The sequence below is a fragment of the Heterodontus francisci genome, chromosome 43 (genome assembly GCF_036365525.1).
Source record: "Heterodontus francisci isolate sHetFra1 chromosome 43, sHetFra1.hap1, whole genome shotgun sequence".
NCBI classification, from domain to species: domain Eukaryota; kingdom Metazoa; phylum Chordata; class Chondrichthyes; order Heterodontiformes; family Heterodontidae; genus Heterodontus; species Heterodontus francisci.
This window is the reverse complement of record NC_090413.1, coordinates 22,918,383-22,946,370: the sequence shown is the minus strand read 5'-3', so window position 1 is coordinate 22,946,370 and position 27,988 is coordinate 22,918,383. Positions and strand designations below refer to the sequence as shown.

Sequence of the window (27,988 nt, the reverse complement as noted above, 5' to 3'; positions counted from 1 at the left end):
GGACTTATTCCAATCACTCAACAAAAAAAAAAAGCATAAAAAGGGGTGATTGGCCGAGAGGAGAAACACCATAGAATACACTTCAGTTTTGATCCATTTATTGCTTTACATTTACAGTTCCCATTTCATTCTTTGCTATAAGATGACTATTATAAACATACTCCTCAGGAATCAAGACATTTTAAGCATATGATAATGAGGTATGTGCCACAGCGACAGCTTTTCAAAATGCCACTGTATGAAACACAAGAAAGGGAAAGAGCCAGGACCACATTAATTATAAAAAGGACGACACAATGACCAAAACCACTTCTTCCTTTCCTTCTACTTGGTTTCATCAGTTCATACTGGGTTTTATTTGCTGATAATTAGGCAGGGAGGAACTGATGGTTCCAGTATATGACCTCTTCATCAGAATAGTTCAGGTAGCATCCCAAAGATTAAAAAAGGTAACTTTTACTCCAATTAATCTGCAGCTCAATTCCAGCTTCCACTACTATTTTAAGTTGATGGCTCACAACTTTCTACAATAACCATGCGTAAACTTGCCAGGTCCCTGCAACATCTTGAAAGATCAACTTAAAATACGAAGTGGAGCACGTACACAATTTTGCATAAGGGGTGCCAGAGGCAGTGAAAATGGCATGGCTAAGTGACAGCAAACCACTTTCCGGGGCTATAAAGCCTAAAATATTGTTTTAATTTTCCTCTCCCCGACCCCCAAACTTAAATACAGCGAAACATTTTCCCAGTCTAAAGAAGTGTCAAACACACGCTTCGGTAAGAGTCCGTATGCGCTGCGTCAACACCTAAATGCTAAGAGTCCAGGCGACAGACTGGGCTATCGTACACCATCTGTAGGTTCACCTTGTGCCCCACCAGCTCACGGATGTTATTGATTCCGTACTTGATCATGGTTGGTCTGGAAAGCAAGTAGTAAAGAAAAAGGCAAAATTAAAGCAGATAGTGGATTTTTGTTTCCCGATTGTTTTGGATTGAGACTGGGGCCAGGGCAAGGGATATCAGAATTCCAGCCCTCTTCCCTTCCTATCAAGCAGAATATGTGAACTTGACTACATGTAGCCCTGAGGTCAGCTTCAGATTGATGAACACACAACAATGACATTCACACTTGGGAATCCTTCAGTGTGAATAGCAAGAGGTTTATCACATCAGAAGTTTCCAAACTAAACATAATGTACTTGTGCTGTTTATGGAAACTATATTCTGGAGCAGGGGAGCTGTGTTGATAAAGAAAATTTGTATTAATTTAGTGTCGCTGAAGGCTATTCAGTGAATGTGTCATATTGTGCATGAATAGAGTGTCTCTGGAATCATATAGAACCATACAACATAAAGGACGAGAAATTTCTTTACGCAGAGCGTTGTGAATCTTTGGAATTGTCTACCCCAGTGGGTTGTGGATGCTCTACCTTCGGGTATAGTTAAGGCTGAGACAGACAGATATTTGTTCTCAGGGAATCAAGGGATATGGGGAGCGGGCGGCAAAGTGGAGTTAAGACAGAAGATCAGCCATTAACATATTTAACGGCAAAGCAGGCTCGAGGGGCCATTATGGTCCACTTCATCTCCTATTTGTTATGTTCTTATGAGGCCCTTTGCGCCAACTCTTGGAAGACCTATCCAATTAGTTTCACTCCCCTGCAAGTATATATCCAATTTCCTTTTGAAAGTTACAACTTCCACCACCCTTTTAGGCAGCGCAAAACAACTTGCTGCATTAAAAAAATTCTCATCTTCCCTTTGGCTCTTTTGCCTAGTACCTATACTGGCGCTGTGGCTAATTTAACTCAGACCATGGACAGAGCCCAGCAGCTTCCTCGTTTGCTAAATGCATCAGATGGGAGCATTTGTTAGTTATACTTTTTTTTTTTTTTTATTTTTTTATTTAGAGATACAGCACTGAAACAGGCCCTTCGGCCCACCGAGTCTATGCCGACCAAGAACCACCCATTTATACTAACCCTACAGTAATCCCTTATTCCCTATCACCTACCTACACTAGGGGAAATTTACAATGGCTAATTTACCTATCACCTGCAAGTCTTTGGCGGCGGGAGGAAACCGGAGCACCCGGCGTAAACCCACACGGTCACAGGGAGAACTTGCAAACTCCGCAGAGGCAGTACCCAGAATTGAACCCGGGTCCCTGGAGCTGTGAGGCTGCGGTGCTAACCACTGCGCTGCCCACTTGTTTGGACATTGCACCAGAGTCAGCAAAGGGTCAAAAAGGCAAAGCATCCAAAGTGGTATTTATGAATCTCCTAAGGACTGGCTCTTTGGGAACAGCTCATCTGTCCACCTAACCACCCAGAGTCATAGAGTTATACAGCACAGAAACAGGCCCATCATGTCTGTGCCGGCCATCAAGCCTATCTATTCTAATCCCATTTCCCAACACTTGGCCCGAAGCTATCTATGCTATGGCATTTCAAGTGCTCATCTAAATACTTCTTAAATGTTGTGAGGGTTCCTGCCTCTACCATCCCTTCAGGCAGTACGTTCCAGATTCCAACCACCCTCTGGGTGAATAAGTTTTTCCTCAAATCCCCTCTAAACCTTCTGTCACTTACCTTAAATCTATGCCCCCTGGTTATTGACTGCTCCGCTAAGGGAAAATGTTTCTTCCTATCTACCCTATCTATGCCCCTCATAATTTTGTACACCTCAATCAGGATCCCCCCTCAGCCTTCTCTGCTCTAGTCTATCCAGTCTCTCTTCATAGCTGAAATGCTCCAGCCCAAGCACCATCCTGGTGAATCTCCTCTGCACCCTCTCCAGTGCAATCACATCCTTCCTATAGTGTGGTGCCCAGAACCCCAGCTGTGGCCTAACTAGCGTTTTATACAGCTCCATCATAACCTCCCTGCTCTTATACTCTATGCCTCGGCTAATAAAGGCAAATATCCCAAATGCCTTCCTAACCACCTTATCTACCTGTGCTGCTGCCTTCAGTGATCTATGGACAAGTACACCAAGGTCCCTCTGACACTCTGTACTTCCTATGGTCCTGCCATCCATTGTATATTCCTTGCCTTGTTAGACCTTCCAAAATACATCACCTCACACTCCTCAGGATTAAAAATTCCATTTGCCATTGCTCTGCCCATCTTACCAGCCTATCTGTAACGTTCTGTAATCTAAGGCTTTCCTCCTCACTATTTACGACACCACCAATTTTTGTCTGCAAGCTTACTGATCATACCTCCTATATTCACATATAAATCATTAATGTACACTACAAACAGCAAAAGGTCCCAGCATCAATCCCTGTGGTACACCACTGGTCGCAGGCTTCCAATCGCAAAAACAACCCTCAACCATCGCCTCCTGCCACTAAGCCAATTTTGGATCCAATTTGCCAAATTGCCCTGGATCCCATGGACTCTTACCTTCTTGACCAATCTCCCATGCGGGACCTTATCAAAAGCCTTACTGAAGTCCATGTAGACGACATCAACTGCTGTACCCTCATCTGCACACCCAGTCACCTCCTCGAAAAATTCAATCAAATTTGTAGAGAATAGTGTGAAGATCAAGAAAGCCAAAGAGATGGGATAAAATACTTTATTTAAAAATAGAAAAGCACAAATCGAGTTTTGATTTTAGACTACTTTACAGCATTTCAGTTGGGCATTCATTTTTGTTTGAAGGAGAGGGAGACTGGCAACTGCAAAGAAGTTAAGGACAAACTGCATTTAATTCACTGTCCAAGTAAATCCTCCTGATCAGGTGATGGGAGATAATTGATTCTGGCCCATATTTGAAGCTGTCAGCACTTATAAAGTTACAGGACAAAGCTGCGGTTTCCTGCCCCATAGGAAACGCAATCAGGTGAATGTGTCTGTGCTATTTATAAATGGAACCGAAGGGGCACTGATATGTGTTTGAAGTTGTACAGAGGATGTTATTTAGATTTGGACCTTGTACCCAGCGACTGCATGTAATCCCCAAGCTCCTGCTCACCCTTGGCCATTTCCTAATGTTCCGCCCTCATGGCGCCAGCTCTATTCAGGAATTGGTAATTAGTTAAAGCCAGACAGGCACTACTGACATCTTACTGAACAAATGGAATAGCAGCGATACAGGAGACAGATTGAAAAAAATAATTCCCAGGCTTGTCACTCAAGGTGGTTAGTCTTGGTCCTTGACTTGAGGTCATTGCCCGAGCAAAAAAAGTTTCCCGAAAAGAAAATTACACTATAGCAAAGAGTTTGACTTATGTGGGATTATGACCAAGATTCATTTGCTTGCAGTTATCTCTGTTTTTAGAAAAGTTTTCCCCTAACTCTTCTCCACCCCCCAAATTAAGTCTTGCATACCAGTATGCCATCAAGTGGCCAATCTATGAGCAAAGTTGGGAGGGAGGGCACACGAAGACTTCTAACCCACTAGTTTCCCTTACTGATGTGAAGATATTTGATATCTCCTCAGCACTACTTTGTTTCCCAAAATGTCCCAAAAAGCATATCTTTCATCAGTTTTCTTGATAAACCTTAACAGGCAAGTGTCAACTGTGGCTCTGCGGGCAGCACTCTCGTCCCAGAGTTAGGTCATGCGTTCCCACTCCCGAGAGCTGAGCACATAATCTAGGCCAACACTCCCAACGCTGTACTGCCTTTCATATAGGGGGGCAGAACTGCCACTAATAGCCATCATACTCACTTTCAGAGAAACCCTTTATGGTTGTGCTCTGCTTGCCTGCAGTGTAGGATATGTTCTGTAACAAAATACTCAAAAGTGCAAGCCACTCAATTCCTCCACAGCAGGTAAGGTAACGCCCGTTTTCAGAGCATCTCAGTGTGCCTGGGACCAGTTTATCGACCCAGGGAATTTTATGCATCTCAAAAGGAAACTTGGAAAAGGTGAGGGTGGGTGTGGCCTGAAAGTTCTACATCACTGAAAAAGCAAAGACAAATGAGATTACATGTCCAGGGACTGATTCTTAATTAATGCTCCATCAGTAAATCTCTGGGATTTAGTTGATAAATAGCTTTTAAGCTCTCTGCTACACAGTGGAATTTAGCTGGGGGCAACTCAGTAAGAGGATTAGTGGAGTGCTGAAGGTTTGCAGTGCAGGCTACGTGCTTGTTTAATAGATGATGAAAACCTCATCCAATCACATTTTCCACAGAGGTGAATGGATGAAGAGCTGTTGCGTTGAGTGGATTTTATTCTCAAGGCTAAGACCAGCTAAGTAACATGCCGTGCAAAACTGTGACTATCTGACTGAGGAGTGCAAATGAAAGCTGTGTACATCAACTGCTCCTGTGGGGAGTGTTAGGTGAATGGGAATTGAAAAGCTCCAAACTGTGTCGATCAAGTAATAGAAACAGAAATACATTCATTTACATAGGGTAATTTGAAATTTGAGAGAGGCTAGTGCTGGGAATGGAATATTTCCCTGTTTTAGACATCCAGTGTCAATATCAAACACTCCCTACTCAGGTGCAGCGTGCGTCCGGTGCTGGAAAGCCAGAGTCTGCCCGCACAAGAACTCGCTAATCAGGGGTCAAAATCATGATTGGGAACTCAGACGGATTTCCCCCTCCCCCAATCCCAGGATGTGTAGAGATTAACTGTGTGCCCCCAACCACCACCCCAGTTATGATTAGCTAACTGGGAACAGATCTTGTCTGTAGAATTCAGTTGCTCACTGCCTTAAACAGCTGGACCATCAGCAGAGTGCTGTAGCTAACAGTCAGCACTCACAGGTGTGAAAGTGCATGTGAAAGAATAACAGCTCGGTTGACTTCAACAACTTTGCTCCAAGTGCTAATTTGTGTCGGTTTTCAAACAGTTCTGCTCAGTACTGAAATAGAACTGCTAAATCCCATCAGCTGTTTCAACCTGTTACACCACCCCCACCCCGAATCCCTCATTACCACTAATTTCTACATTGTAACGTGGACAACACTTCAAAAGTATTTAATTGGCTGTAAAGTGCTTTGGAACACCTGAGGTCATGAAATGCTACATAATACAAGTTCCTACTATGCTTTTTGAAAAAAATCTGCCACCTACTATCTGGACAAATTTGTTGAGGCAGTGCAGGAGGTGCTTTGAAGGCTGTGAACACATTCTCATTAAAGTCTACAATCATCCTTCAACTTGTATCAGGCCAGGTTGGCACTTACCGCTCGAGAGAGAGGCCCCATGCAATCACGGTCACATTTTCCGGCAGACCCATTGGCAGCAGCATCTCAGGGCGGAAAACACCAGAATTTCCAACCTCTACCCACTTCTTTAATCCTGGAGAAAACAGAACATTTCTCTAAATGCAGCACGAGATCCTTGGAGCGGAGACCATTCCATGCATGTGAACAGCTCCAAGTGTCCGTAGCCGCCAATAATACAAAAAGGTCAAACTAAGATGGACGCTACTTAAATCATCATGTCTATTAGTTGTGGGATTTAGTACAATCCCCAAAGCAGTCTGGAATGTTTCTGCAAGTATCGCAGCTTTTAAAAAAGTGCAATCTGCTTTCAGCTTGGGTTTTGTGACCAACTAAGATGATATGGAGCTCATGTACATGGACCATACATGGCCATTGAATAGGTCATGCAAGTTTGGATTAAAATAAAAAGTTACTGAATAAGTTAAATAACATTAAAATCATTGATCTTTTGAGTGCAGCAGCATTTCTAAGCATCATCTTCCTGTCGACAACACGCTCACCTCCTGAGTCAGAAGACTGTACATTCAAGCCCCATTATAGACTTGAGCAAGTAATCTAGGCTGACACCAAGGCCTCTTCTGCCTGCTGAGGCGAATGCAAGAAGTGCCATGGGATCTTTTGAAGAGTGGGGAGCTCTCCCAGTGGTCTGGCCACTATTCTTCCCTCAACCATCAAAAACAGATTAAGGGTTGTTCATTCATTAATACAAAAGCAAAATACTGCAGATGCTGGAAATCTGAAACAAAAACAAAGTGCTGGAAATACTCGGCAGGTCAGGCAGCATCTGTGGAGAGAGAGAAAGAGAGTTAATTTTTGCCGCCTGACCTGCTGAGTATTTCCAGCATTTTCTGTTTTTGTTCATTCATTTTCTATTTATGGGTTCTTGCTGTGCGCAAAATGGTTGCCAAGCAACAGTGGCAGCACACCAAAAATATTTGATCGGTTGTGAAGTGTTTTGAAATGCCCTATTAAGTCACTACATAAATGCAAATTCTTTTTTCCTTTCAATCGATCATGTAAATTTTGTGCTTATGCTGAGGGATGTTACTGCATGAAACATAAAGCATTCATTCCACTGTCTTCTCCCCCAAGGATCTCAGTTGAAGCAGCACTAGGGGTGCTACATTGGGTTCTGTGTTCCTGAGATAGGGGTATGCTTCTTATTGTTCAGTGACTACTCCTGCAAGACAGCGAAATGCGAGAGGGAGAGCATGAGGGAAGTCAGCCTTAGTGGTGACGCCCCCATGGCATACAACCTGCCTACACATGGATCCCACATGAGGAATCGGAGTTCGGTGCTGACGGGGGACTGCCACTCGTGAAACCTGACCTCAGCAAAAGTGACTGCCTTAAGAAGGGAGACCAAAAAAAAAATGTTAATTCAAGCTGGGCAAGCTTCATATAGACTATAATAAATTTACACTAAAGCAGGGGCTCTTGTTTGACACATAAAAGGGTTATCAAAGAAAATGAGTACACCCAGGTTAGACGAGGCATTACCACCGCATGAACCTTGAACCACTCGCAATGTACATCAGGCCTTAACAACTATTCCTCATTTCAATCATACCTTCATGATAGCTGAAGATCTCCATACTTGGCTCGGTGTAGGGGTTGAAGGCAGGTTTATAACGCAGTTTGGTTATACCTATCAACAGGAGAAAGACTCTGAAATACTTCACATTTTAAAAAAAATTAAAAACCTAATGCACACTTTTTAATCAATAAACCTGAAGTTTTGACAGGAGGCCTAGAAAAAGTAGGACAGAAGACAAGATATAGTATCGTGGTTATGTTACTGGACCTAGCAATCCAGAGGCCTGGACCACTAATCCAGAGAACGTGAGTTCAAATCCCACCTTTGCATTTTGAAAATTTAAATTCAGCTTTTAAAAAAAAATCTGTAAGGGGTGGGGGGGGGGGGGGATCATGTGACACGCTGGGTCATCAATGTTCTTTAGAGAAAGAAACTTCGCTGTCCTTAGTCAGTATATATGACTTCAGTCCCACACCAATGTAGTCAACTCAACTACCTGCTGAAGTGGTCCAGCAAGCCATTCACAGTTGCATCAAACTGTTATCAGCGGTTTAAGGAGGCAGCCCGTGACCACCTTCCAACTAGGGAATTGTGCAATATATTCCAACCTTACCAGCACATCCAGAGAATGAATACCTTTTTTAAAATAATGAAAAGAATCAGCAGAGACACAACACTTGGATTGGATTATAGAAGTGAGGGAGATGAGTTACACAATATTGGCATTATTGAGTTGAATGGCATGAGAGTTGAATTAACATGGCCAGTTGAAGCATCCAACAACAATGTATTTCTACTGATGCTAAAATTTAACTTCTTCACTTCAGTCTGTATAGTTATCCACCCAAGCTTCCTTCCAAAAAGGATTTTAAGCACTGGAACAGCAGTGAAGACAAAAACAGATAAGTAAAAAAAAAAAATTCATTACCTTGGGCAGGAGCAATTATTTTCCTAACTGAAGTCAGCACAGGAGGGAAGAGAGAAGAACCGCTCATGGATAAGGTCTCACCTAGCTTATTAAAGAACTGCTGGAGAACACCCATCAAGTCGCCCAGGGTCAGATCGTAATCTGCTACCACCCCTTCAATCTGGTGAAATTCTGCCAAGTGAGTGGCGTCCAGTGTTTCATTACGGAAGACTCGGTCAATGGAGAAATATTTCACAGGTGTGAAGACTTCCTGTACAGAAAATGTTATTGTACTGAGTAGTTTGGCCAGGAAAGGAAAGAGAGTGTCAAGCAAAGCATAAAGTTGTACCTCGTAACTTTTTTTTTGTGCTTCATCTTTCTCGTCCCCCACCTTAAAACCATGGCTGACCTCCAGAAAGACCCATTTAACCTGGTCCTCTCTCAGGGCCTACCCAAGTGCACATAGCAAGTTAACGTTAGGGTTATCAGCAGTTGAGTGGAGGCCACAACACTCCACTACCTCAGTAGCTAAGAGGGAGATCCACATGTCCAAGAATCCAGTTCCCCACAAAAATCAGCAGCCATGAGACCCCCAGGTCAGAGGCCAGTGACACCCATGCCCCACTACACTCCATATGAAAGAATCCTTATATCTCCACTTTTACTGTTTGTTGAGTGCCCTCACCTTATCAAATCTCTCAACACAAATCTAACAGGCATTTGGAAGGTAGTGAACAGAGCTCTGTTATATACAGACTGACCAATGTATTGGTCACAATCTTACTCGGGCAGGGAGCGCTGCAGATGCATAGCTGGCATCTTCACACCAGATTTTACAGCCCAGTATGTGAACAAAGACTTGAGGTTACACCACGACAGCACCTATAGTCCAACTGCCCTCATATTTTCTTCATTAAACACATGCGGGAGATTATGCAGCTGCTTCTAATTGCCCACTTTACTGGTGGAAGGATTATCTCTTACTTAGCTACAGGGCAATAACCTAAAAGGTCAGTCAACACTTAGAGCTTCCAATACTCACAATTTTGTATTGTATATTGCACTGGGGAGGAAAAAGCAAAAGGCAAGAGACAACAGACTTCACATCATTTTATGGAGACAACATTCAGCCATTTTAGTTTAGAAAATGTGCTCCATTTTAAGATATTGCACACTTACACCACAAATGATTCCTAAATGATCACTCAACCATAAATATCCCTTAATATGAGCTGCCCCCTTTCCATCCTCAATTAGAACTTTTAAAAAATCCATTTAACATGTGGTAGAAACATTAATACTTTCGTTATGAACACTACCAAGATTAAGGGATACTGTGTGTTCTTTGACTGCTGCAACAAACATACCAACATATTAAAGGCTTGTGCAGATGTCGTCCTGATAATTTAGCTGGATAAAGTACGGAGTAGCTGAACTGCACATACCATGGGTTTGAACTCGACCTGTGCTGCATTTGCCATGAGGAATATTCAGTTTAGCACTCTGGGGACTGGGAGGGAAAATCAAGTGGGTCTAGGATTCTCCATCCTGATTACGACCATCAATTGCATGCACAGAGGGATGGGTGGAGGACTTACACGTGAAGAGTAGCCACTTGGATGAAGCACTAGATACTGTTACCACCTGTGAAATTATTCCCGAACAGGGGGAGGGGGGGAGGAAATCAACTCACCTTTTGGGCAAGTTTGTATAGCATCCGTGCACTGACAGCTGTTGTGTGTGTTCGCAAGATATTCTTCTGTGCTTCTTCAATCTTCCAGTCATATTTGTACCTGAATACATATACACACATACAGTTACTGATGCCACAAGGAACTGAAAAGAGTGCAACTCTTGCACAACTTTATATTTGGCACGCCTCTTCAACTTGAAAAAGAAACCCTTTTAAAAAGATCCAGTCATTATCTGTCCCTCCACCACCAGTGCACAGTGGCTGCAGTGTGTACCATCTACAAGATGCACTCCAGCAACTTGCCAAGGCTCCTTCGACAGCACCTTGCAAACCCGCAACCTCTACCACCTAGAAGAACGAGGGCAGCAGACGCATGGGAACACCACCATCAGCAAATTCCCCTCAAGTCACACACCATCCTGACTTGGAAGTATATCGCTATTCCTTCAATCTCGCTGGGTCAAAATGTTGGAACTTCCTCCAGTTATAGTGCCTACACCACATGGATTGCAGCAGTTCAAGGTGGCGGCTGACCACCACCTTTTCATGGTCGATTAGGTATGGGCAATAAATGCTGGCCTTGTCACAATGCCCACATCCCATTAAAAAAAATTCTTCCCTCCCTTCCAATTCTCCCTCTCCCTCCCATCCCCGCTGCCCCCACAAAAGCAACGCAAGTATCAGCCAACTGAGAGGCTGATTTAAGGTGCACTTGCCAGCAAATGGTAGAAGCAGAAGAACGGTGCCCCAAGTCTAACTTGCTACAACACCATTATAATTGGTGCGCTCTCCAGGGAATTGTTAAGTCTGGTGCATGAGTTGCACTATTCCTTGAAGTTAAAGCAAAATAGTGCAGACTTCAGAAATCCGAAGCTAAAACAGAACATGCTGAACACACACATCAGGTCAGTCTGATCTGTGGAAAGAACAAACAAGTCAACATTCGGTTCCGTAAAAGGGCTGCTCCTGAAATGCAAATGCACTTCTCCACAGACGCTGACTGACTCAGGTCATTCAGAAGTGTTTATTTGACAATAAAGCACTTTTGAAGTGTAGTCACCATTGCAATTTGCACACAGCAAGCTCCCTCAAAACAGTAATGTGATGACGACCAGCTAATTGGTTTTCAGTGGTGTTGGTTGACAATTATACAAATCCAGATGTAAAAGCTCTTCATATTGTTGCTCCACAATATTGTACAAAGTCAAATAAAATATACAACTCTTAACTTAACACAAGTAATTAGTGCAGACTTACCCCTGGGACCCATATCCTCCCTCTGAATGGACTCTCTTTACTCTTTCAAGGTAATCCATTGGAAAGGTTGTTGCAATGGCTGGCTCTGGAAGTAGTTAAAAAGGAAATTAAGGGGATAATTAATAAGCAAAATTTCAAAAAGGGAACTTTTCATTATTGCCTATCCCATAGAAGACAACTTGGCACCATCTAATGACTCCTGTGCAGTAGTAGTTCATATCACTCCTCCATTAAACCACTGCAGATTGGCTAACTGGGGTAGGGGCATGCTATATAGAGGGCGGCAAAATATGGGGTTGGAACAAGCAATTAAAGGAGACTTACATTTATCCAGCATACTACTGCATGTCTCAAACTTCTCAAAGTGTCGCATATGGTAGCAAAAGTGCAACTATTTCCACATGCACATGTAGAACTAGTTCCACACAGAGCAATAAGATGAATAACTAGAAAATCTGTTCTTTAGCTGGAGGAATGTTGACACACATATGGCAAGGTTGTGGGGTTACAAATTTAGAAGGGGTTTCCCTTCTAGAAGACCTAGGGTACCACCAGGAGAGATGTGCGCACCGATGCACTACAGCAAACAAGTACCGGGACCAGCAGTTTCAAAAAAGTGAAACCCCAGGCCACTTGTCTGCCTCCTAGCTGTAAATTAGTGGAAAAAGGCTTGGGAACAGGTTGCCAGTCATCCCTTTGGCAAGAGGTAGGGGTGGGGGGGCGAGGGTGACATGCATGGGAGGATGCGAAATAAAAATAAATCAACCGACTAACCATAGCTACCAAAAATACTTTCCCCCTTGAACCCTATTCTAATTTTGCTCCTTTGCTCTTCTTAGCCGAAGCCTTGGTTTCACTAGTGCAGAAAGGTCAAAACTCATAAGAAATAGGAGCAGGAGTAGGCCATTCGGCCCCTCAAGCCTGCTCCATCATTCAATAAGATCATGGCTGATCTGATTGTGGCCTTAACTCCACTTTCTTGCACCCACCACGCGCGCCCCCCGCCCCCCCACAACTAATAACCCTTCACTCCCTTGTAGATCAAAAATCTGTCTAACTCAGCTTTGAATATATTCAATGACCCAGTGCTCTCTGCGGTAGAGAATTCCAAAGGTTAACAACGCTCTGAGAGAAGAAATTCCTCCTCATCTCCATCTTAAAAGGGAAACCCCTTATTTTGAAACTGTGTCCCCTAGTTCTAGACTCCCCCAACAGGGGAAACATCCTCTCAGCAACTATCCTGTCAAGCCCCCTCAGGATCTTATACGTTTCAATAAGATCACCTCTCATTCTTCTAAACTCCAATGAGTACAGGCCCAACCTGCTCAACCTTTCACCATAAGACAACCAGAGAATCAACCTAGTGAACCTTCTTTGAACAGCTTCCAATGCAAGTATAACCCTCCTTAAGTAAGGTGACAAAATTATACATAGTACTCTTAGGTGCAGTCTTGCCAATGCCCTCTACGGTTGTAACAAGACATCCTTACTTTGATACTCCGTCCCCCTTGTAATAAATGCAGACATTCCATTTTCCTTCTTAATTACTTGCTGTACCTGCATGCTAACTTTTTGTGATTCCTGTACAAGGACACCCAGATCCCTATGTACCGCAGCATTCTGCAGTCTCTCTCCATGTAAATAATATTCTGCTTTTCTATTCTTCCTGCCATGTGGACAACCTCACACTTTCCCACATTATACTCCAACTGCCAAACGTTTGGCCACTCACTTAACCTATCTTTATCTCTTTGCAGCCACTTTGTGTCCTCCTCACAACTTGCTTTCCTACCTAGCTTTGTATCATCCGCAAATTTGGCTACAATACACTCAGGCCCTTCGTCCAAGTCATTAATGTAGATCGTAAATAGTTGAGGGCCAGCACTGACCCCTGTGGCACTCCACTAGTTACAGCTTGCCAACTTGAAAATGCCCCATTAATCCCAACTCTCTATTTTCTGTTAGTTAGCCAATCCTCTATCCATGCGAATATATTACCCCCAACACCAGGAGCTCTTATCGTGTGTCGTAACTATTTATGTGGCACCTCATCGAATGCCTTTTGGAAATCCAAATACACCACATCTACTGGTTCCCCTTTATACACCCTGCTCCTTAAATCCTCAAAAGATCTCTAATAAATGATTTCCCTTTCATAAAACCATGTTGACTCTGCCTGATTCCATTATTTTCTAAACGTTCTGCTATTACTTCCTTAATAATGGATTCTAACATTTTCCCAATGACAGATGTTAGGCTAACTGGCCTACAGTTTCCTGCTTTCTGTCTCCCTCCTTTCTTGAATATTACCAACATGTGAGCAGAGCCAATGATTATCAACAGACTATTTGACCATGGAGATAACAGTTGAGCCCAATCCCATCCTCACCCCAGTCGCATGCACTTTCCAGTTGAAAGCAACCAGTAGAGAATCCTTGGCTGTTGTTTCCCATCCCTGGGTCACTGGCACCAAGCAGTGCCACCTGGGGAGACCAATGAACTGATCACAGAGCTGAGAACCAATACGTTTGTCACAGTATTGTATCATGCAACCCAGTGAGCCATCAGGTTTAAAAGATGGCATTTTAACACTCTCTACTACCATCCCACACCCAACCCACCCAAAGCGAGAAAGGTTTCATACCAGACAGGAAAAATGTGTCATGTTGGTCTCGTGCTGGGTGTTGCTGCGGTTGGAAGAGGGAGTCAAAGTTCCAGAACGAACTCTCAATGAAGTTATTGGTTGGCATCTCTGTGAAACTTAAGATTTAAAAGTGTTTATAAACCTCACCTCAAGGGACAGCAGGAAGTTTTCTTCCACATCACTGTGCTCTGTCAAAAGAGACATTCTAATAAAAACACAGGGACACCCTGTATTGGTATTCACAAAACTGAAACTGCGATCGGAGATTCAACAACACGATACACTGTTTTACTCCTCAAAAGAGTGAACCAGCAAGGGCTGCATGTCTTGCATTCAACTGGCCGGAAATGTTTCCAAAATAAAATACTGGATGGAAACGGCAGGTTAATATTTCAGGTGCTCACACTTTTTCAGTTCTGATCGCCTGAGCCCTTAAAACAGATGGAGTACTCCATTGCTTTTGGGGTAGATGTTAATGTGATGCCCCATCTGCCCGCTCAGGTGAACCGAAAGATCCCGAAGCATTACAGGAATAGTAGAAAGGAGGTTGGCCACAGTGCTTGGAATATGGAACTTATACCACATCTCTGCATTTGGTGCTTCAGTCTAATACAACTAGTCATGACTTTTCACCCTTTCTGCCAACTACCAGTATGTAGATGGGGACTTTCTAAAGCCTTTGTCAAGTTTCCTGGATGGGTCAGTTCACTGTGGGCTTAAAGTAAGCCAGTAAGTAGGTGCTTTCATCAAAGGTGCATGCACAATTTAATGGAGAGGGGAGGGATGCCATACGTACAAGTGCACCATTGCAGAGGGAACTGGATAGGTTTGAAGATTGGGGGAAGATGTAGTTTAATGTGGAGAAATGCAACATCACAAAGGTGGAAGAGTGAAAGACAACAAAAGCAAAAAAGACACAGGGAGATCTGGGATGTTTAGCAGAAAGCATCTTTAAACAGTCAACAAAATGTGCACTGGTGGTGCAAAAGACAAAAGTCCCAGCCTGGGAGTGAGTACAAAGAAGGGCAACTAAGTTCCATGTTGAAGGGTGTGCAGGAACACCCAGGGGTATATGTACACAAATCTCTGAAGGTGGCAGGACAAGCTCTGAAGGCTGTTTAAAAACAAAGCATATGGGGACCTTGGCTTTATAATGAGACATAATGTACAAAAGCAAGGACGTTATGCCAAACCTTTATAAATTACTGGTTAAGCCCAAAATGGAAAGATTGTGTCCAATTCTGGGGACACCACACTTCAGGAAGCATGTCAAGGCCTTCGAGAGGCTGCAGAGGAGGAGATTTACTGGAATGGTACCAGGGATGCAGGACTTCAGTTATGTGAACAGACTTAAGAAGCTGGAGTTATTCTCCTTAGCACAAAGAAGGTTAAGGGGAGATTTATCAGAGGTCAAATCATGAAGGATTTTGATAGAGTAAATAAGGAGAAACAGTTCCAAGTGGTAGAAGAGTTGGTAACCAGAGGACACAGATTTAAGACAAAAGAACCAGCGACAAGCTGAGGAGAATATTTTTTGCTTAAATGCAGTGAGTTATGATCTGGAATGCACCGACTGAAAACACAATGGAAGCAGATTCAATGATAACTTTCAAAAGGGAATTGGATAAATATTTGAAAAGGAAACATTTACAGGATTATGGGGAAGAGCAAGACTCATTGGATAGCTTTTTCAAATGGAACAAATGAGCTACTCCGTGCTGTATCATTCTACCATCACTGTAACACCGACCATGAGTATAAACTTCCTTCATACTTCATTACAATTGAATAACTAGTGCACTTGGAATGCAATCAGAGAAGGTGGTTAATCGTGGATCAATTCAGATGTTTAATAAAATAAATGTCACTTACCCCATTTCCAGGAATATCTGTCGGAATTGCGTTCGGACTTTCATCAAGGGATGCAGGTGGCCACACTCTGGAACTATGCCCATGGCGTCAAAGTTGTACGGCTTGAACTTCTTCTCTCGCCACGAGCCACTGTGAACAAATTTCACATGGATGCATCTTAGAGACCTCAGTGCTGCTTTCAGCAACAGTCACCCACAGAGAGCTGATCAGGAGGGTAGGCTCAACTTCATTAAGGGCAAGTCATCATGACTTGTAAATTCAGCTGCTATTTCTAAGTGTTCCATGTGGTGTAGTACAGAGTCATTCAGAGCAGGACAGCTCCAGCTCAAATGCCCATTTTGTGATGCTGGGTGATCTCCTTGGATTATCAGATGGAGTATTATAATTGGATTCAGCACTAAGAGGAGGGGAACAAATAAAAAAAAACAAGGTTTCTGCTCCCCAATTACCATCCGGTGACTCTGCTATGAGCAGTGTGCATGACTGGAGATTGAGCACAAACAATACTGGGCTCAACTGTGAGATCTTTTTGTTCTCGAATGGCATGCTGACACTCACCACCCAGTGAACAGCCACTTTGATCATGTACTGAAGACCCAACAAACCCCCGTGGAGCAGTTTCCTGCAAGGGTCAGTACAGTGCCTTCCTCGGGAAAGGATGAAAGAAAAACTAAACAGAACACTCTTACTTAAGCTCAAACTAATGGTCCAGTGCTGGTCATAAGTGCAAGTTGCGTAACTGCTTAGTTTAGGTCTCCTGTTCATTAACCGCCGGGCTGGTAAGGGAATGCTCTGTGCCACAGTTTTCCACAGCATGGTCCATCACTGCCCTACCCATCAAGGCTACCATATTCATGATATGTGAGCCCGTGGCACAGGCCCATCACAAGCTGAAAGTGTTCAATAGGGTAGGTTTCTGTTTAAGCCACAATGCCTCGGACACTTATTTACTGTAAAGTCCTTCTGTCGGTTTTGACCAGTTCCAAAATCTTACTTGGCTATCATCTCTGGGGTAAGCTCAGTATCCTGTTTAACCACTGTGGTGCTGAACGAGCTTCCTTTGGTGATCCAGTAGGTCTTCACAGTCCTACAGAAAAGCAGAGTGAAATAGTCACATGAATACAGGTGACTTTCATTTACTCTTATTCTCCCTGACCCTCACCCTTCCTTCAGTTACTCCACCATAGCATGAGCTAAGCCGAGAGGCAGGCAAAGGACCTTTTGACCTCTGCTCAATGCCATTCTGCAAGCTACCTCCCGAAGCAGTGTGAAGAACAAATGGACTTGCATTTATATAATGCGTTTCACGACTTCAGGACATCTCGGCGCTCTACGGCCAATGAAGTACTTTTGAAGTGCAGGCAATGCAGGAAATACAACAGCTAGTTTATGCACAGCAAGCTCCCACAAACAGCAATGTGATAATGACCAGATAATCTACTCTTTTAGTGATGTTGATTGAAGGATTAATATTGGCCAGGATAGCAGGGAAAACTCACACGCTCTGCAAAAAAACAAAGTGCTGTGTGATATTTAACCTCCACCCAAGAGGGTGCTCATCCGAAAGACAGCACCTCCAAGACTCCAAGTGTCAGTCTAAAGTTTGTGCTCAAGTCACTGGAGTGGGACTTGAACCCACAACCTTGTGACTCAGAGGCAAAAGTGCTACCACTAAAGCAGTCCAGTCTGACTGGCATCTCTGCTTTCCTTCCGAGTCTTGGGATGTCTCTGGCTGCTGCTTGCCACATATCACCATACACGACTGAGCAAAAGTTCTCACTGTGCATGTATGGGAACTATAGAAACAAATGCAGTCACTAGTACAGCTGGGGCTCTACTTTTTAATGAGTTGCAGTGATGCCCAACTGTTTGACACAAAACATCTTTACTCATATGTTTGCGTTGCTTCTAAGGCCAGCAATAATTAAAAATTAATCACAGAAGACTGCTTCACTGTGTGATGCTCTTCATTCATAACCTCAAATAGCTTTCAGCACTAGTGACAGAACTGTTTAAAAAGGTATATAATGTTGAACACATGTCCCAAAAACCAGCAAATGTGACTCTTCACAGATGAACAAATTAAAAGGATAGAGGAAAATCAGCACGTACAAATCCTTCAGAGAGAAAGGACGAGGGATTCACTAGGATGAATACAAGAAAGTGTAGAAATATGATAAAGAAATGGTGAGAGGGGCAGAGAGACTGGGAACGAAGGATATTAGCTAAGCGCATCAGTACAAAATTCTCAGTACCACGTTGATTAGGGCAGCCCGAAAAGAGGGGAAAGCCATACAAGATTCAAACAGGCTTGAAACAGAGGATTGGCACAAAAAACAGTAAAATATTCTGAAAGAACACTTCCAACAAATATTCACCTGAGGAGACATGAGCAACATGACCTGTTAATCTGTTAATTGTGTGTCAATGGTTTGATTATATGCAGGTGAAGGGTGTTAATTGGGGTCTTATTTGAGCACTTATAAGCAGATACTCACTAAGACTGGTGGAGGGTTTTGAGTGAAGAGCTACATGTTTGTAATCCTCTTAGTCTGCATAATAAGTGTGAAACTGAGTAAACATATGCTCCATAACAAGCTTTCTGGAATTTAACATGACCCCTGCACACAAAGATACCCAAAGTAAAATTGATGGATGACTATGTTTTAAATAAGACAGAGGTCCCGGCGAAGTTAAAGAACTCACCTCAGTGTCACTGGCACTGAGAAACAGCAAGGGAGCTCAAATGTGAGAGGGTGTGTGTAGAGCTCCATTCCCCCCAGCAGCAGGTCAGTGGTAATATGGAGAGGGAGGGTGCTAAAGCTGTATACTTTCACAAAACCCATATGAAGCTTTGAAAGTTCACAGGTAATTGAAGAGGCCATTTAAACCTGTAGGCACTGTGGGCTCAGACCAGTGCATGAAGGCTGCCTGGAAGCAGCCTCACTGCACTTGGCTTCAGCGTGGTTAGACATTGGGTCTGCTGCTTTGTTTCAATGAGCACCCAAAACCTCTGTGCTCTGATACAGGGCAGTCGAATAAATGTACTGGTGGATATTTTCCTCCCCTACAGTATAACATTTCACTGCATCATAGAATCTTACAGCACAGAAGGAGGTCATCCAGCTCATCACACCTACATCCATCTCTTTGAAAGAGATTTTCCGCCTGCAATGCATTGTCTAGTCTTTTATTTAAAAAAAACAGAAGAAATGTTAGTTCATGCAAAGCAACTACTGAGAGACTGCATGTGCCATCTGCTGCTCAGATGTTGGTACAACACAGCAAAACTACACAATACCTACTGACACCCACAGAAAAGAACTTGAAATTGCAGCTTCTTTCACTATTGCGAGCCCCTCAATTTTTTTCATTAGTTCCTCTGGCCTCAGAGCAGCACATCACTGCAACTAAGCTACTCTAACACGTCCCTCACCACCACTCCTCCGTACAGCTTCCGCACCCTCCCTCCCAACTTTACCCTTACCTGCTTGGGGCAGGGGGAAAAAAAAAATGGAGCTCTACATAGGTCCGCCCCCAACTGTGACAAGCTCTGTTGTTGCTGCTTCTCGGTGCTGGACAGACTGAGAATCATTTGCTCACATCATGGTCAAATAGCTTGTTGGTATTTTAAACAAAAAAGTTGGGGGAGGTGGGGGTAGGGGTGAGAGATCGAACACAATACTGGAAGGACATGAATAGAATAAAGACAGAAGGAGGCAAAGCTCTTGGAAGACTTACACCTCACTGAGCAGCTTCCTCTTTTTCATTTCATTCTTCTCCTTCTCGTCCAGGCTGCTCTCCTTCTTCTGCTGGACCAGCAGCAACTTGTTTTTGACAGCATCTTCAATACAATCAGTCTATCAGAAGACGACAAATTATACCCAAGTGTTAGATCTTAGGAAAACAGGCAACAATAAAAAACAAATCATTTAATTTGTTTCATCTCATAAGAATACAAAGTTCAAAAGATCAAAGCAATCATACCACAGAGGTACTCAATACTAGAACAGGGTATTAGAGAAAACGAAGTTACCATCATGTCAATTAACATCTCTGAAAAGAAACTGGATGAACAGCAGATGTGAAATGGAGTCATTACTAGATTGAACAGATTCATATATGGCTTAAAAAGTAAATATGCAGATCTGTTGGGCGCAAGGGGAAAGAAGCCCTGACTGAGGTAATTGTGTATAGACTGCAGGACGAGTTCGTTTGATAGTTAAATAATCTTTTTTCTTTCATTCCAAGCTGCAATGCAGAAAAACTGGTTTTGCTGGACTGAAGCTGTTCCTTCACTGTCGCTGGGTCAGAAACCTGGAACTCCCTTCCTAATAGCACTGTGGGCATACCTACATCAGAAGAACTGCAGTGCTTCAAGGGCAGGCAGCTCAACACCACCTTCTCAAGGGCAATTATGGATGGGCAACAAATGCTGGCCTTGCCAGCGATGCTCACATCCCATGCAAGAATTTTTAAAAAGCCCCTTCACCTATCTGTTTTTGAACTTGTGTGTTACTCCTTGGCCCTACTCAAGATGGTAAATAAATGACTGGCTGCCAGGCTCACGATTAAACTACTTGCTAAGAAGACTCAGAGGTCCAGGAATTGCCAGCCACTGACTGCACCCTCCCCCCCCCCCACCTGATGGAGAAAATGTCTGCCCTCCACTCAATTCCACTCCAGAGGGCACAGGTAGTGAGCAAGTTGGGGAATTCACCATCTTGGGAATCCAAAGTGCAGATCTCACATCTCATCAGCTTTGCTTCAGGTTTAAGCACAGTTTACCAAGCTAGGTGCTGAAGGCAAGAAATCATCCAATGCATTTCTCTACATTCATCCTGTCTAGAGGATTAAAGGTGTTGAAATGACACGGTGAATATTAGCATACGAACACTTAACACATTCATGTGCAATTCCTCTAATGTAGGAATTAACCTATTTTAACCTATTAAAATACTGGACAAAGGAATTGCATAAAGGCTCATGCTTTTATTATTTGCACACTGCAATTCCAGACTAACCTTTCCAGATGCAGGAATTCTCCATTTGAAATATAATAAATACAATTACACATACAGGGAAATGCACGACAGAAATGTGGAGGTTGTTTAGGGAGCACTTGCTGCGACTGCTGGATAGGTTTGTCCCGATGAGGCAAGGAAGGGATGGGAGGGTGAAGGAACCTTGGATGACAAGAGATGTGGAACAGCTAGTCAAGGGGAAGAAGGAAGCTTACTTAAGGTTGAGGAAGCAAGGATCAGACAGGGCTCTAGAGGGTTACAAGGTAGCCAGGAAGGAACTGAAGAATGGACTTAGGAGAGCTAGAAGGGGACATGAAAAAGTCTTGGCGGGTAGGATTAAGGAAAATCCCAAGGCGTTCTACACTTATGTGAGGAATAAGAAGATGGCCAGAGTGAGGGTAGGGCCGATCAGGGATAGTGGAGGGAACTTGTGCCTGGAGTCGGAGGAGGTAGGGGAGGTCCTAAATGAATACTTTGCTTCAGTATTCACTAGTGAGAGGGACCTGGTCGTTTGTGAGGACAGCGTGGAACAGGCTGATATGCTCGAACAGGTTGAGGTCAAGAGGGAGGATGTGCTGGAAATTTTGAATGATGTGAGGACAGATAAGTCCCCGGGGCCAGACGGGATATACCCAAGGATATTACGGGAAGCGAGGGAAGAGATTGCTGCGCCTTTGGCGATGATCTTTGCGTCCTCACTGTCCAGTGGAGTAGTACCGGATGATTGGAGGTTGGCAAATGTTGTTCCCTTGTTCAAGAAAGGGAATAGGGATAGCCCTGGGAATTATAGACCAATCAGTCTTATGTCGGTAGTGGGCAAATTATTGGAGAGGATTCTGAGAGACAGGATTTATGATTATTTGGAAAAGCATGGTTTGATTAGAGACAGTCAGCATGGCTTTGTGAGGGGCAGGTCATGCCTCACAAGCCTTATTGAATTCTTTGAAGATGTGACAAAACACATTGATGAAGGAAGAGCAGTGGATGTGGTGCATATGGATTTTAGCAAGGCGTTTGATAAGGTTCCCCATGGTAGGCTCATTCAGAAAGTGAGGAGGCATGGGATACAGGGGAAGTTGGCTGTCTGGATACAAAATTGGCTGGCCCATAGAAGACAGAGGGTGGTAGTAGATGGAAAGTATTCAGCATGGAGCTCGGTGACCAGTGGTGTTCTGTTCTGGGACCTCTGCTCTTTGTGATTTTTACAAATGACTTGGATGAGGAAGTGGAAGGCTGGGTTAGCAAGTTTGCCGATGACACGAAGGTTGCTGGAGTTGTGGATAGTGTGGAAGGCTGTTGTAGGTTGCAACGGGACATTGACAGGATGCAGAGCTGGGCTGAGAAGTGGCAGATGGAGTTCAACCTGGAAAAGTGTGGAGTGATTCATTTTGGAAGGTCGAATTTGAATGCAGAATACAGGCTTAAAGACAGGATTCTTGGTAGTGTGGAGGAACAGAGGGATCTTGGGGTCCATGTCCATAGATCACTCAAAGTTGCCACCCAAGTTGATAGGGTTGTTAAGAAGGCTTTCATTAACAGGGGGATTGAGTTTAAGAGCCGCGAGGTTATGCTGCAGCTCTATAAGGCCCTGGTTCGACCACACTTGGAATATTGTGTTCAGTGCTGGTTGCCTCATTATAGGAAGGATGTGGAAGCTTTAGAGAGAGGGTGCAGAGGAGATTTACCAGGATGCTGCCTGGACTGGAGGGCATGTCTTACGAAGATAGATTGAGGGAGCTAGGGCTTTTCTCATTGGAGCGAAGAAGGATGAGAGGTGACTTGATAGAAGGGTACAAGATGATGAGAGGCATAGATAGAGTGGATAGCCAGAGACTTTTTCCCAGGGTGGAAAGGGCTATCACCAGGGGGCATAATTTTAAGGTGATTGGAGGAAGGTTTCGGGGAGATGTCAGAGGTAGGTTCTTTACACAGAGAGTGGTGGGTGCGTGGAATGCGGTGCCAGCGGTGGTAGTAGAAGCAGATACATTAGGGACATTTAAGCGACTCTTGGATAGGTATATGGATGATAGTAGAATGAAGGGTAGGTAGTTAGTTTGATCTTAGAGTAGGTTAAAGGTTCGGCACAACATCGTGGGCCGAAGGGCCTGTACTGCGCTGTACTGTTCTATGTTCTATACTTATATTTGTCATTCTGTGATCTAACACTGTTAAAATCAGACAAGGGGGTGGATTTGAGCCAGACTGCAAATAACACATCAGCAATAATCAACTTGTTAAGTGCACTGGATGCGAACAATCAAATTGTTAAGAGCCCTGGTTCAATCATGCATCTGTGCTGAATTAGCTGATCGTAAGGTGGCAATAGGGCCACTACAATTGGACTCAGCACCCCAGGTTAAGGGAAGAGAAATAAAAGCTAGTCAGGGCTCCTACTTGTGATCACTTATCCAGTGACACCTGCAGACATGTGACTGTATGAAGACTTCAGGTGGGAGCGAGAGAGCATGAGAGTGAGAACAAGGGAGGCAGAGAGGATAAGCTATCAGCATTCAGGATTGCAATGAAAAACAGTTTAAAAAGAGAAAACATATTTCTGGAACAATCACTACTTATGGCCCTATCGTTTATTATCTGCTGCCTGGTAAGCACACCGTGGCAGGATTCAGGCTTGCATAATAACATTTGCCAAGCTTGGCACTGGTGGAACAGGATCCTGATCTCAGCTGTGCCATTGGGGGAAGGCACTGAACTAAGGCTTGATGCTTCTCTCAAGATAGGTAGAGCAGTGCCAGCAAAGGAACTGGCCTGCTCAGCAGGACATGGTGTTGAAGAGCTGTGGCGGTGTCAATGAAACACGAATCAAAAGAGACACAGCATTAAAAAGGAGCTGACAATTAGAATTAGGACAAAAATAAACATGTACGTTAATCAGGCAAGTTATTTGGTTCAGTTATCTGTGTTGCAACTGATCTGCAGTTACATGATGCAGCACCAACATAAGCATCACTGATATTTTAGAGTACCTATTTCTCTGTGTATGTAATGCTTTTCAAAACACTTAAGTTATTGTAAATTGATTTAGGATTTTAGGTTTGGATGAAGAAATGTGATGCCTTCTTTTCAGAATACACACACACAGTCTTCCTAAAAAGGCATATAGGACCTTGGGGTTCAACATTTCATCCAAAGAATGGTCACTCTGACAAAACTGCATTCCCGCAGTAATGCACTGGAGAGTCAGCTCACATTCTGCACTCAAGTCCTGTGCAAGGTTCCAACACATAACTGCCTGACCCAGAGGCGGGCGCAACACCAATGAAAGAGAGTTGAACCATGTGAAATAAGGAACTGCTCGGGGGCCATTAGGTTAAACAATCACAACGCTTACGCTCAGTTCTTCAGTGCAAACCCAAAACATTTTTATCAGTTCTCTCCATCAATGCTGCCTGACCTGCTGAGTGTTTCCAGAACTTTGCTGTTTCAGACTTCCAGCACCTGCAGCATTTTACTTTATCTATAACATCTAAACTCAAAAATCCTCCCCTTTGCTTGTCAGTGGCTGTCAAGGGCATGTCCAAAGACATCAATAGGCGAATCCTATGCCTTTATACAATGCAGTCTCCTGCAAAAGAGTTCACTTGACGAAAATTTATAATGAATGCTGAAGTGATAAATATGTGCGCAAGCACATACGAACAATTCAAAAAAAAAATAGCTTCAGCACTCCTGGTAATTTTCAATCTCACCCTTCAATATCCCCTGAAATCTGGGAGGATGATGTGCATAAGAGAAAAGTATTCTATAAATGTGGTTTGAAAACAATGATATACCAACAAATGAAAAGATTCTCTGTATGAATATTTTGTGCGGAGAATCTTTTCATTCACTGAACATAAAAGACAAGAAAAACTGCAACTGCCGAGAATTTGAAAGAGAACAGAAACTGGTGGAAACACAGAGCAGGCCAGACAGCACTTGAGGTATTTTGGAGGTGGGAAAGATAAAACAGAGACAGGTCATTGTCAGGTAGACACCTCAGAAACACCTCCACCTAAAACCAAACCATTCACCTGTCTGGTCTATTTTCTCTTGCTGATGGACCTGCTGAACATTGCTAACAATTTTTGATTTTAACCCTCAAAGAGTACAGTCCTTGAGTTTGGGGGGTTGGTGGGGGGGGGGGGGGAAATCCAATTTTCAAAAGGACTTTAGCTGATTAAATCTGATAGCTCTGCACACGGTATATGGCAAAAAGTTAGTTATAGAGACACCAGGGAGTTAGGGATCAACCCATCTACCTACAGCCTTGTAGATCCGAGGTCCCCCTTCAGCACTCTTGTCTAGGCGGATCCACTTATTAGACATGGCCTTATTGAATCCCACTTTTCCACTTGGGAGTTTCTGTGCAAAAGAAAAAATGGTTAGTTTTTGAAAGCAGCATTTAATCTCATGCAAATAATACCTTTAAATTGCATTTGCTACTGATTTAAGTTCAACAATGGAAACAGCTTGACCAGATGTCACACAAGAGAGGCCCAAGACTTCTTAAACTGCACAGTAACTTTTGCAACATGCTCACCATCAGCTCACTCTGAGTAATTCCGTTCGGTGGAATGGCATCGTAGATTCGTGCTTCATGACTACCTTGTTCCACAATCTCTTTCCCTTCGTCAGTCAACTCCCAGTGCTTGCTGGATCGCAGCTCTGCCTCAATCACCTGCAGCAAGAAGAAATCAGAACACGAGCTTTGCTCAGCAGGAAAATGCTAATGAGTAGGATAGCACAGTGGTTATGTGACTGGACTAGTAATCCAGAGGCCTGGATATATGAGCTGGAGATACGAGATCAAATCCCACCACGGCAGGGTCCCTGCCCTTCATCACTAACCTGTTGCGGAGTATGCATGTGTGCAGTTTGTGGAAGATCACAGTTGGCTGTGCTGTGATGCCCTCTGTAGTTGAATAACCCAATATGAATTCAGCCTATGAGTTATCCAGAGAAAGTGGAACGCCCCATAGCAAGGAATATTTGAGGCAAATAGCATGACCGCATTTAAGGGGGAGCTAGAAAATAAAATTATGCTGATAGGATTAGATAAAGAGGGATGGGAGGAGCCTTATATGGAGCATAAACACCAGCACAGATCAGAAGGGATGAAGGGACTGTTTCTATGCTGTGCATGTAATTAAGGAAGTGGAGAAAATCTCCAGTGGTTCACCTTGGAGTAACTACAACACTTATTCCATCAGTAAGGTGTAACTGCAGCATGACACGCTTATTCTGGCAATTTCCAGTATCACTTAATTAACAAAAATGATGACAGGAAGGCATGCAGATATAAAAATATAACATAGGCAGATACATAAACAATGGCATGAAATTTCCTGCACACCTGCACCATTATAATGCATCTATGTCGCAGGGCCCCATTTACAGCGCAAAAATCCCAAGAAATTATGGTGCAAGTGACCTAAGCTTTATAGCTTGTAAAAGATTCATAATATACACTTTGTTCTACTCCTTTCTTAGCATTTAGATAACTGTGATGATAGGATCACGTTATTGTGAGCTAATACTCTGGTCTAGAACAGTAGCAGTGAGTGTTTCATCCAAAAGTGCACATGCAGAATGCACTACAGCAACTCAACAAGGTTTCTTCAACAGCACAACCCAAACCCACGGACTCCACCACCAGGAAGAACATGGGCAGTGGGTGCATGGAACACAACCACCTGCAATTCACCTATAAATTACAAATACAATCCCAATCTGGACCTATGAACAGGCATTCCTTCATCATAGGACATAGGAAGATAGGAACAGAAGTAGGCCATTCAGCCCCTCGAGCCTGTCCCACCATTCAATGAGATCATGGCAGATCCGCTGATCATCTCTGGGTCAAAAATCTGGAAAGATCTACTCAACCGCACTGATGGCACCTTCGCCACAGACTCCCGCAGTTCACCACCGCATTCTCAAAGCGGACAAATGGAGGACAGGTAATAAATACCAGATTCACCCACAGCCTGAATTGAATTAAAATAAGGCCCGATTCGCCTCCTTGTATTTCCAGTACAGAATTATACTATCAAACACTAGATAGGGGAGGCCCCCATATGCTTGTCTGGGTTGGGCTACTATCTGTCAGCCAGTCGGGATGGGCCGGCCCGCTGTCTGTCTGGATGGATGGATGGGTCGGCTGCGGCCGCAGTCCGTCTGTCTGGATCGACGGGCCGGGCCGCCGTCTGTCTGGATGGGCTGGGTAATGATAAGCTGCGCTCCCCTGCACCCTTAATTATTTATTTATTTCCCCCTTCGAGCCGCCACACTTACGTCGCCCAGTGTCTGCAGGCTCTTGACGGCCCCCACCACCAGCTGGTGATCGAGGCCCAGGCGGGTGGCCAGCTCACCGCTGTCGGCACCTCTCTCCGCCTCCTGCAACCACAGCAGTAACTCCTCGAGCAGCGCCGGCTCCGCCATCTTGCGGCGTTAAATTGACCCCTGACCCCGTGCCCCCTCACCCGGCCTACAAACCCCTTCATCATAAAAAAATCAACAACCGGAAAATAAACACTGCTCACGGCGCCTCCATACTCACAGTTCAAATCATTGTAAATTTTCACGTCGTTTAAAATATCTGAATTTTTATGGGGGGGGGGGGGGTAAACGAGATCACGTGTCACAGGGTCGCCTGCACAAAGGCAAAATGCTGCAGCTGCTGGAAATCTGAAATAAAAGTAGAGAATGCTGGAAACACTCAGCAGTATGTGGAGGTAAGAGGAACAGAGTTAACATTTCAGATTTGCGTGATATTTGATCAGAACTATTAAAAGTTAGAAATGTAATAGGTTTTCAGCAAGTGGGGACGGAGGGGAGCAAGAACAAAGGGGAAG

At 43.8% G+C, this 27,988-nt stretch overlaps 1 protein-coding gene across 1 annotated transcript; it reads right to left on the bottom strand.

Moving 5' to 3' along the window:
* Positions 1-81: 81 nt before the first annotated feature.
* Positions 82-27,599, bottom strand: farsa (phenylalanyl-tRNA synthetase subunit alpha). Its single transcript, XM_068021148.1, has 13 exons — positions 27,429-27,599; positions 25,675-25,812; positions 25,398-25,496; positions 19,852-19,970; positions 17,105-17,197; positions 16,111-16,239; positions 14,239-14,354; positions 11,595-11,679; positions 10,338-10,437; positions 8,747-8,915; positions 7,771-7,848; positions 6,159-6,273; positions 82-922 (listed from the first exon to the last, which is right to left on the bottom strand). Exons 1-13 carry the CDS (start codon positions 27,573-27,575, stop codon positions 817-819), a joined length of 1,494 nt encoding a protein of 497 aa, XP_067877249.1. The 5' UTR covers positions 27,576-27,599; the 3' UTR covers positions 82-816.
* Between the last annotated feature and the right edge of the window lie 389 nt (positions 27,600-27,988).